This window comes from Cupressus sempervirens, chromosome 10, assembly GCF_028749045.1.
Source record: "Cupressus sempervirens isolate cs-2001-9-10 chromosome 10, ASM2874904v1, whole genome shotgun sequence".
Lineage (NCBI taxonomy): Eukaryota > Viridiplantae > Streptophyta > Pinopsida > Cupressales > Cupressaceae > Cupressus > Cupressus sempervirens.
In genome coordinates this window covers 408,937,990-408,950,140 of record NC_143127.1, presented here as the reverse complement: position 1 = coordinate 408,950,140, position 12,151 = coordinate 408,937,990, and the positions used below count along the sequence as shown (strand labels likewise).

The following is a 12,151-nucleotide window of genomic DNA, read 5'->3' as shown; positions in this document are numbered from 1 at the left end:
TTTTCACGGGCCTAGTGATTTCAAAGGGAAGGACGTGTAGAGTACGAGGTGGTCCTGACCGTTAGATTGAAGTTGATCTACGATGGGCACCATCGCGCTATGGAAAAGTTGCGCAAGATTTACAATAGCCCCATGTGTCCCTTAGTAGGGTTAGAGCGGTATGGACCCTCCAAGTTGGTGCCTTTTCAAACTAGGGTGGTGTTTCATTAGCCCAATGGGGAACAGCCATGTATGCCAGGTCAGAATACAGTCAGCACATGGGACCAGATCTTCAACGTCATCATTGTCGTCAAAGGTTAAGATCTCCACCACCGGATCTACAGAGATCAATGGCAGGTGCCATCGCGCTATGAAGAAGCTGCACGAGATTTATGTTAGCGAGATGGTTCCCTAAGGACACGTGTCTTCGTGGGTCCAGGGTTGGAGCCGCAGGGAATGCAGACGGTGATACGTGGTCAGTTCCTATTGATCAATGTACTGAGGAGCAGTATCTTGCTTGCTGTCGGATTAAGTCAAATCAACGAAAGGTGCCATGTCGCCATGGTGAAGTTGCATGATCTTTACCATAACAACATGGAGCCCTTTCGCCATGTTTCAACGGGGCCAGGTCTCGCTAGGGTATGTAAGTCAGGCACTGCCAGGTGTCATTTGAGCATAGTGTGGTTGCTGAGGTGGTGCCAAGTATGAGGGGCCCATGGTAAGAAGCAAGTACGACACACATGTGACAAGTCTTCACAATCGTCAGATCTGCAGAGATCAACGAATGGTGCTATATCACTATGAAGAAGCTACATGATGTATATGTTGGCGACATAGTGCCCTGATGACATGTGTCTCACTGACCCGGTCGAGATTGACAGTCGACGACTGACAATTAGTGTAACCATCATAGTTAGTATTAATATTTGAAGGGTGACACCATTAGTTCAATAAAGGTGGTCAACCATGAGAGGACTTCCAGGGTGGCAAAAAATAAAGAGTATCATTGGCCCGCATGGCCTAGCTGTCTTGTATAGCTTGCTTGACTGTTTGACTTCAATGGATTCATGAGACCAAGAACGATAAGAGATCAGAGTTTTTCCATGAATCTGATCGTGTGATTAATTGCCACCAACTCAGAATGAATACCAGGTGCAGAAAGACACTCCATCCGTCTAGTTGATCTATCTGCTATGTCAGGAAATGTTGTGGCGGCATTTCTGTCTTCTCTAGGCTCTCTGTCAGAGAAATATCAGATATTTCTTGGTACACAAACCATTCTCAAATCAGATCCTTGATTGGATTCCCAGGGTGAGAAGTTAATGCCAGTAGGTGAGAAGTAAATGTAATGCAAAAAATCCTCAGTTATGCCTGAACTATAAAGGCAATTTTGTGATCTTTTTCTAGGGTTGACTCTTTTTTATTTCTCTGCTACTGCTTGCAGATCTGTAGTGTAAAATTCCCTTTGTCTCTGAGCTGTATAACATTCTGTATCATCTCCTTCAGCCATCAATGTGTATGTGCATTCATCTTGCCTCTCATTGGTGTATTGTTGAGATTTGTGACTGGCATACTATATCTATTTTTGACCTATTGGATAATATATAAGTGAATCTTTTTCCTTGTGCTATTCAGTTGGTTTCCTGATTTGTATGTGGTTATTGATTGACATAAGTCTGGGTGTGTATGTCTTTTGGATGTTATCTTGGTTTTGTAGTGCATATACAGGTAGAAAAGAAGTTTGAACACTCTATTTTGGTCCATCACCTCTTTAGATTAGACTAGGTAGATTTTCTTTCATGCTCTTCTTCTCCCTTTTCCTCTCCAAGAATAGATAGGTGTGCCCTGATAGTAAGAGGAAGTCGGCCTTCTCCAGAGACTCAACCTCGTAGTTCAAGTCCCATAGCTTGGAGGTTGTTTCCATGTTTCACTAGGTTGTCCTCATGTATAGGCCTTGGACAAGGGTGCAAACTTAAGTGACAACAGTTTTTGGCACGCCCGATGGGACACTTTTTCAAACAAAATTTAAATTCTACTGGTGTCAAGAAGAAAGAGTTTTAGAGATTAATGGTGAAGAGGTAGTGTTGGCTTCAGTATTCAAGCCTTTAAGAGGTTGATCCTTCAAAGTACTTGGCGACTCTGAACATAAACAAATCTAGTTCTAGGCCAAAGTTGCAAAAATTCATGCCCAAAGTTGAAACAAGGGCGTCTTCTAGAGGTAAATTTCAATATCAAGAGCTTTCTCTTTCAAACCCTAGAAGGAGGACTAGAACTTCATTATCACCAATTAGGGGTGTAATAATACTTAATATACCTATAAGATCTATCTCTACTCCTCCTATTGCTCGAACTCAGCCTAGATTTCCATCAACACTCATCAATAGAACACTTGTTTACATGGCACAGCCAATAGTTCATGCTTTTGCCACCTTTAATGGTGGAAGTCCTCTGTTGTTAGCCCAAAGACATGATATACCAGTATCTGCACTAAAAAGTATACCTGATTTTATTGGTGAAACTTCCATCTCCCCTTTAGAGCATATCCAAGAAGTAGCAAATGTCTGTAATATTCATGGTATCACAGAGGATGATGTTGTTGTCAGACTTCTAGCCTCATGTTTAAAAGGAAAAGCATTACAATGGTATAGAGGCTTAGCTCATGGTTCTGTAACTGATTGGGATGGACTAGGAGCAGGATTATGCAAACATTTTGAGGATAAGAGTGACTATCTATCACTTTTAGAGCAATTGACTACAATAAAAAGAGCCCCCCATGAGTGTATGACCGATTTTAACTATAGATTTCAAAAGACATGGGATAGAATACCTACTACAGTGAAACCTACCCCTGGTAATGCCTTCTTCCATTACCTTAGAGCTTCTAACAGTGATATTGCCACTACAATCCAAACTATGGGAGGAGATACCTTGCCTAATGCTTATGAGATAGCCATAAAAGCTGAGAACATCTTGATACAAGGAGGAAAGTTGGCTCCAAGGCCCCCTATGCCTTTCTTTCCTTATGTTCCCAACCACCAACTAGAAATAGCCCTTCTTCCTACAACTTCTACATCACAAGCCCTTACTCCAGTTCCCCAAGCTTCCACATCCTCAAATGGGATAGATGAACTCAAAGAGATGCTCCAAGGTCTAGTGTTGAATACAGATAAAAGAGAGAAGACCCTAGATAAAAAATTGCAAGAACAGGGGAGGGAGTTGAAGGACCAAGGGAAGAGATTAGAGGATAGTTTTTCTATGATACAAAAAATGATTAACAAGGTGGTGGCTTTAGAAAGGCAGCAAGCTCAAGGTGGCAAGCCTCCCCAATTGCAATATCAAGCTCCAAATGGTGGTAGGTCTCCTAATCAGTGGAATAGCTCTTTTGATCAGGGTAGGCAAAATAGTCATGCCTCTGCTTCAAGCTCAAATCAGAATAGAGCTATAGTCCCTCAAAATAACTTGGCCCAAGATCAAGATTTCTGTCCTTCCTGCAACTATTCTTATACCTATTGCATGTGCCAAAAGGCAGAATCTTATTTGGCCCTGACTGACCAAGAACCTACAACAAAGCAACCATACAAGGAAGATCACAAGGAGGCCTCATATATTCAAGGACGTGATGATTTCTCTTTCATGAATCATCAGATTGGGGAGCATTGTAATGTAAATTAGGATTTTGTTGCTCATAACACAAGAAGTAAGAAGAGAGCTATGGAACATGCTGCCCCTCCTCCTCCTAAGCAGGCCTCAACTTCAAGTGCTACACCTCATGCACATGCAGCAAATGAACAAACAAGTACTTCACAATAGCAAAATCAAGATTCTAGAAAGAAAGATGCAAGTGATCCTTATGTTGCCCCATCTCAACCTCTTATAGGTGCAGCCCCCAAAGTTTCTACCAAAGTTCCTAATACACCATTCAGTGTGGTAGAGAAAATAAAGAAGACCAATGTGAATATTTCTATGTGGGATGTCGTTGCTACCATACCAATGTAGAAGAGGATGCTGCAGCAAGAGTTAGAGAAGATTGAACCCAAGGATCAACCATCTATCATAGAGAGTGCCACAAGTCTAGTACAACCAGAAAGGGATGTGAAGACAAATAAAAAGGTTAGACCTCCTCCATTCTATGTTTCTCTGATTATAGGGGGAAAATTAGTCCACAATTCCATGATAGATTCAGGGGCTAGTAGCTCAGTAATGCCTAGGTGTGTTGCTGATGCTTTAGGAATGAAATATGAGCCCATTATTAGGGATGTGTTACAATTAGATGGTAGTACTATCAAAACTATAGGTATCCTTAGGAATGTGGAAATGGCCCTACATGCATGCCCTGGTTGCACTGTGGTTCAAGAAATATCTATTGCTGAAGTCAAGCCTTATTTTGCCATCTACCTTTCAAGAGACTTCACTGCTCAAATTGGTGGATTCATATCTGTTGATTGGTCATATATGTCATTTAAGACTAGATATGGAGCCAATGCCTCAATCAGAGCAGAACCTCAAGCCCTTCATCACACTGAATCTTACACCCCCAATCCCATCAACATGAATTGCCCTATTCTAGAGATGGATGAAAATGACCTAGTAAATAAGCCTGTCACTTCCATAGTAGAGATTTCTAATTTCTTCTTGGATGAGTGGGCAAATACATATCAATTTGAGCCTATGTTAGAAACTCTTGAGACAGGTCTTAGTACATATTGCATAATAGAGAAAGATGCTCAAGTTTCTGATCTTGTTGGGACCAATGATGATATAAATGGAATATGGAGTACGTACTTTGATGGCTCAAAGAATAGAAATGGAGTAGGGGATGGTGTGATGCTGATCTCTCCTACACAAATAAGATACTACTTCTCCTTTAGGCTCCAATTCAGTTGCACCAATAATGTGGCCAAGTATGAATCTTTGATTCAAGGTCTCCTACTTGCCCAAAAGAGAGGAATTCAAGCATTGAGAGTATATGGGGATAGTGAGTTGGTAGTTAATCAAGTGAGAAATCAGAATATCACCAAAAATGGCCTACTTTACAAACACAGAGTCTGGGATTTGCTTGAGGGCTTCAATGCATTTAATATTCAGAGCATTCCTAGGAAAGAAAATAAATATGCTGATAGACTTGTAGCAGTGGGTGCATCTCATGATGTACCAGGAAATCTTGAGGAAGAGAAGAAGCAACAAATAAGGGTGGTAGTGAGGCTTGCCATCCCTAATAACAACACTCATTGGCAGGTGTTTGATTCTGATGAGAAAATTGTGAGTTTCTTGCAGAATGAGGCAGAATTCTCAAATAGAAACTAGTCAAGACTGCAAGATCAGTATGGTGATCAGATCATTCATCTCAGTTCTAACAAGTTTCCCAAGTGTCTCATTACCTTGGAGAGTTTCTTTAATCATGATGATCAAACAAGAGGCAAAGGAATGAATCTAGCTGCATAGAAAGATGATTATGCCCCAGTTACAATTGCTGATGGAAAATCTCTAAATGTGGGGAAGGTATGTTCTGAAACTGAGCAAGAAAACTTCATTCAGTTATGTCAATAATTTAATGATGTATTTTCTTGGACATATGATGACTTAAAAAGATTTGATCCTAGTTTTTTTTAGCATACCATAGATTTAGTTGATATTGCCAAACCAGTAAGGCAAAAATAGAGGCCAGTGAATCCTAAGGTTGAACCTCTAATGAGAAAAGAACTATCCAAGTTGATAGAGGCTAATATAATATTTCCTATCAAACACTCATCATGGGTAGCTAACCTTGTCCCTGTAAGGAAGAAAAATGGAGAAATTAGACTGTGTGTGGAGTTTAGAGACCTCAATTAGGCTTCTCTTAAAGATCACCATCCTCTCCCTTCCATGGAGCATATTCTGTCCAAGGTCAGTAGTTCAAGGAGATTCTCTTTTCTTGACGGATTCTCTGGTTATAATCAAGTGCTGGTTAAAGAATCTGATAGATATAAGACTGCATTTACTACTAAGTGGGGCACCTATGCTTATTGCAAGATGCCATTTGGACTAACAAATGCAGGTGCCACATTTCAGAAGGCAATGGAGATGGCCTTCAAAAAATTAATTGACAAGTTTGTCTTGGTATACCTTGATGATATAACTGTATATTCAAAAAATGTAGAAGATCATTTTAATAATCTAAGGCAGGTATTTCTAAGATGTAGAGAGTTTGGGGTTTCCCTTAACCCAGCCAAGTGTGTCTTTGCTACAAGCCAAGGAAAATTATTGGGACACATTGTATCTAAGGATGGGTTGACCATTGATCCAGAAAGAAAAAAGGCAATACTTGCCCTTCCTCTTCCTAAACACAAGAAGGGGCTGCAAAGTTTCCTTGGTAGGATAAATTTTGTAAGAAGGTTTATTCCTAACCTTGCTACCATGGTGAAACCTCTTACGACTATGCTTAAGAAAGGTATGGTCTTCTCATGGACCAAGGAAGGGAAGGAGAGTTTTGAAGAGATCAAGGCAGCCATAGCCTCGGCCCCTACTCTCATGAACCCAAATTTTGAGAAATATTTCATCCTCTACACTCTAGGTGGTGAGTCAAGTATCTCTGTTGTCTTGACTCAAACAAATGACAAGGATGAGGAGCAGCCCATAGCCTTCTTTAGTGAAGGGCTCAAGGAATACGAGGATAAGTACAGCTTTGTAGAGAAGCAAGCCCTTGTAGCCATCAGAGCCTTGAAGAAATTCAAGCACCTCTTATCCCACAATAGGATCCATTTGTTGGTGCCCCATGCCAGTGTAAAAGACTTCCTATTAAGCAAGGATATCAGTGAAAAGAGAGCTGGATGGATCACTAGGGTAATGGAATATGATGTGGATATTCATATTACCAAGCTGGTAAGAGGGAGAGGATTGTGCAAAGAAATGTTATTAGACCAAGATTCAGATGAAGAGGCTGCTATGGTAATAACAAAGCAGCAGGAGGAAGGAAATGTTAATGGTCCAAGGAGTTGGATAAATGATATGAAGAGCTTCTTATCAGGGAATGGATACCCACAAGGATTGGACGGAGCTAAAAGAAGACAATATAGACTACAGTCTATTTCCTATGTTGTAATTGATGGTATCCTATTCAGAAGAGATTTTAATGGGACCCTGTTGAGATGCATTGAAGAGGATCATGCTGAGAGGATGATTAAGGAACTTCATGATGGCCCTAATGGTGGCCATTTCTTTGCAAGAACAACTGCCATGAAGATCCTGAGGGCTGGTTATTATTGGCCATCTCTGTTTCATGATTGTTATGGATATGTGAGGAAATGTGAGAAATGTGCTTTCTTTTTAGGAAAACAAAGGCTTGCAGCTCTCCCCCTTCATCCTATTTAGGTGGATCAGCCCTTTACCCAGTGGGGGTTGGATTTTATAGGCCCCATTAATCCTCCATCTAGTGCAGGTCATAAATGGATTTTGGCTGCTATGGATTATTTCACTAGATGGACAGAGGTAGTTGCCTTGAAGGATGCCACAGAACCATCAATTGTTGAATTCCTTGATGGAATTGTATCTAGATTTGGTGCTCCTTCTACTATCATTTCGGACAATGCCAAGTCTTTTGTTGGAACCCAAATTTGTGCATGGGAAATGAATCACAATATCTACCTGAGCACATCATTAAATTACTATCCCTAGGGTAATGGTTTGGCTAAGTCTTCCAACAAGAATCTGATCATAATCATGGAGAGGACAATAGAAGACAATCAGAGGGTCTGGCATAAGAAATTAAGAACTGCTCTGTGGGCTGATAGGATAACACCCAAGAGATCTATTGGGAATTCACCTTTTGTGCTGGTATATGGTAGGGAGGCCAGACTCCCAATTTCATTGGAATTCCCATCCTTGGAGTTGGCTCATTAGCTGGAATTGATTGAAGATAATGCCATGTCAGTAAGAATGACAGAGCTGATTGAACTAGAAGAAAAGAGAAATAAGGCTATGCAAACCCTAAAGATACATTAGCAGAAAACGAAGAGGAGTTTTGACAAGAAGGCTAGGGTTAGGACCTTCAGAGAAGGAGATTTAGTTCTAAAGTGGGATTCTGACAGAGCAAAACTAGGAAGACATTCCAAGTTTGATACACTATGGAGTGGCCCCTATTTGGTTGCCAGTTGCAAGCAGGCTAATGCATTTCAGTTGAGTAGGCCAAATGGTGAAATTCTTCCCATTCCAGTCAATGGTATCTATTTAAAGCCCCATTTCTAAAAATTTGGGAATCCATGTACATAAGTAGTTTAGTTTCTTTTCTGTTGTTCCTGCTTTTCAAGAAGTGTGCGTGCACATGGTTCTCACTTTGAGTTGCTAGCTTCTGAAGTTTTGACAGTTTTGAGGTTGCAAAGGCAGAGCTAGGGTTTTCAATGTTTTGTTCTCCTCATAGAGGGGTTAGGGTTTTACAGTTCTCAGATTCCCATTATTTTTTACTCCATAGCCCAATGGATACATGAGGCCACTGGTCATGCATCGAGTAGGCGCATGTCCCCTGTGAGTCGCCAGAATGTTACCACATTTTGTTTGCCCTACCAAATTTCAAATTTCAAATGTTCGGCTCGTCCAATGGCTAATTCCCAAGGATAATACTATTTTAATGCCAAGCCTTATGATATTTTTTGCAGCCCGCAAGTTCGTAATCATCAGATCCGATGAAGATCTACGGTTGGCCCGCTATCTCACAATCAAAAGCTACGCAAGATTTACGTTCACGAAATTGCACCCTGTTGACGCGTGTTCGATGGGTCCAACTTGCCAGGCATAAGGTTTGGCAAGTCAAAAAAGTTCTGTGGCACCGTAGGCGCTATGTCGCTATCGCATGTTGGCCGGGAAATCTTCATAGCGACATAGCGCCCAACGAAAAGGTCTAATGGCGGGCAGGTTACGTCATCAAAAATTTTCGCGACGTGTCAAAAAGTTTTACAGGCCCAGCGATTTTATAGGGAAGGATGTGTAGAGTACGAGGTGGTCCTGACCATCAAATTGAAGTTGATCTACGATGGGCACCATCGCGCTATGGAAAAGCTATGAGAGATTTAAAACAGCGACATAACGCCTGAGCGCCATGTGTCCCTCAGTAGGGTCAAAGTGGTACGGACCCTCCAAGTTGGTGCCTTGTCAAACTAGGGTCGTGTTTCATTAGCCCAATGGGGAACAACCACATATGCCAGGTCAGAATACAGTCAACACATGGGACCAGATCTTCAATGCCATCAGTGTCGTCAAAGGTTAAGATCTCAGCCATCGGATCTACAGAGATCAATGGTAGGCGCCATCGCGCTATGAAGAAGCTGCACAAGATTTATGTTAGCAAGATGGTGCCTTGAGGACACATGTCCTCGTGGGTCCAGGGTTGGAGGTGCAGGGAATGCAGATGGCAATATGTGGCCGGTTCCTATTGATCGATGCACTGAGGAGCAGTATCTTGTTTGCCGTCAGATTAAGTCAGATCGATGGAAGGCGCCATATCGCCATGGTGAAGTTGCAAGATCTTTACCATAATGACATGGCACCCTTTTTCCATGTGTCAGCGGGGCCAGGTCTCGCTAGGGTGCGCCAGTCAGGCACTGCCAGGTGTCATTCGAGCATAGTGTGGCTGCTGAGGTGGCGCTAGGTATGAGGGGCCAAGGGTAAGAAGAAAGTACAACATATGACGAGTCTTCACGATCATCAAATCTATAGACATCAACAGATGGCATTGTATCACTATGAAGAAGCTGTACGATGTATATGTTGGCGACATAGCGCCCTGATGACACATGTCTCACTGGCCCAATTGAGATTGATGGTCGGTGACTAACAATTACTGTAATTGTCACAGTTAGTATTAATATTTGAAGGGTGGCACCATTAGTTCAATAAAGGTGGTCAACTGTGGGAGGACTTCCAAGGTGGCAAAAAATAAAGAGTATCATTGGCCTACATGGCCTAGCTGGCTTGTATAGCCTGGTTGGCTGTTTGACTTTGATAGATTCATGAGACCAGGAACGATAAGAGATCAAAGTTTTTTCATGAATCTGATCATGTTATTAATTGCCACCAACTTAGAATGAATACTAGGTGCAGAAAGACACTCCATCCATCTAGTCGATCTATCTACTATGTCAGGAAATGTTTTGGCATCGTTTCTATCTTCTCCAGGCTCTCTCTCAGAGAAATATTAGATATTTCTTGGTATGCAAACCATTTTCAAATCAGATCCTTGATTGGATTCCCAGGGTGAGAAGTTAATGCCAGTAGGTGAGAATTAAATGTAATGCAAAAAATCCTCAATTATGCCTGAACTATAAAGGCAATTTTGTGATCTTTTTCTACGGTCGACTCTTTTTGATTTCTCTGCTACTGCTTGCAGATCTACAGTGTAAAATTCCCTTTGTCTCTAAGCTATATAACATTTTGTATCATCTCCTTCAGCCATCAATGTGTATGTGCATTCATCTTGCCTCTCATTGGTGTATTGTTGAGATTTGTGACTGGCATACTATATCTATTTTTGACCTATTGGATAATATATAAGTGAATCTTTTTCCTTGTGTTATTTAGTTGGTTTCCTGATTTGTATGTGGTTATTGATTGACATAAGTCTGGGTGTGTATGTCTTTTGGATGTTATTTTGGTTTTGTAGTGCATATACGGGCAGAAAAGAAGTCTGAACACTCTATTTTGGTGCATCACCTCCTTAGATTAGACTAGGTAGATTTGCTTTCATGCTCTTCTTCTCCCTTTTCCTCTCCAAGAATAGATAGGTGTGCCTTGATAGTAAGAGCAAGCCAGCCTTCTCCAGAGACTCAACCTCATAGTTCAAGTCCCACAGCTTGGAGGTTGTTTCCATGTTTCACTAGGTTGTCCTCGCGCATAGGCCTTGGACAAGGGTGCAAACCTAAGTGACAATAGATACTCCTTGTGATTCAATACAAACGGATAATTTTTCTCTTTCATTTATATTTCCTCGAGGTGACTTCTTGATATATATTATAGGTTTATTTGTGTAGCCCTATATTAAGTATTTTGGAGACATCATGGATGATATTTATCCTCTCTTTGTTGAGGATGATCTTTGGAAAATCAATGTAAAAAATAATTTATTTGACACCCATGTTTTGGCAATATTATAAATTTTATTTTAACCTTTTATTATTTTTCTTGTAATTGTTATCACCAACATTAAATACATTTAGATTTTTTATTTAATAACTTAGAGGATAATAACTCCATGAGTAAGGCTATCACTAGCTTTAAGAAGAAACCCATTGTCAACCTTGCTCTATGTGAGGGATTGTTGCTGCTAATACACGAGTACTTCAAATCTCAAATGATCAGCAACAATCCTTCGCTGGATGCAGAAGAGGAAAATGGTAGCTCTAGCTACTCTTTTGACTCTGATGAAATTCATAGCATAAGCTTGGAGGAGGTGGGGAATGTTTCTTTTGGAAAGAAAATTAAGGGTCATGTTAAGAAGTAGTCCTCTAATTTAACCCCTAGAAGAAAGAGCCCAAGGGACCACAGCCAAACCTTTGGTAAAGATGATATGGATTATAATGAGGATGAGGAGGACATGACTTCTGATGATGAAGACAAGGAGATGGAAGAGGAGATTAAAGAGGACCATGCTCGGAAAAAATGGAGGAGGGATGATGCAGATAATGAGAGGGTTTTGAACCAGGGACTGGATGTTTTGATTCTCCCCCTTTCCCCTGTTCATCCCCATCCTCAATCTCACTCTAAGGAAAAGGAAAAGGATAATATTGGTGCTAAAGAGGGGGAAGTACTTTTCAAAAATAGGAGAAAATATTGGAGGAATTTCAATGTTAGGACTGCAATATTGGGAATTTATAGAGAAGCTATGAATCCTCAGATTTTGGTGGAAAATTAGGAAGAGCCCTAGCTTGAAGAGCTCATTGATCTAGCCATTGTGGCCATATCTAATAATGCAAGGGAGATGGGTATGAACCTTCTAAACAACACTCCTAATAGCATGATTGATGATTTCAGATCAATCAAGTGGCTATAACATGAGCTGGAAGAGGTCAGAGAGAAGATTTGTCAGTTGGAGGGCAACAATAGGAAGACTAAAAATGAGAACCAGGAGGATCAAAGTGATAGAACCAGTCTAGTTGAGAGTTACATTAAGAATCTTGAAAACTATAATCATAATTTGGCTAGTCGGATG

At 40.9% G+C, this 12,151-nt stretch overlaps 1 protein-coding gene across 1 annotated transcript in view; it reads left to right on the top strand.

The window, feature by feature from the left end:
• The first annotated feature begins 227 nt into the window (after nt 1-227).
• Nucleotides 228-12,151, top strand: part of LOC149534420 (cytochrome P450 94A1-like) — a 34,096-nt gene continuing 22,172 nt past the window's right edge. The window contains exons 1-4 of the mRNA XM_089806022.1: nt 228-336; nt 419-618; nt 9,153-9,246; nt 9,333-9,555. Coding sequence (XP_089662148.1) covers nt 228-336; nt 419-618; nt 9,153-9,246; nt 9,333-9,555 — 626 coding nt within the window. The remainder of the gene's footprint in view (nt 337-418; nt 619-9,152; nt 9,247-9,332; nt 9,556-12,151) is intronic.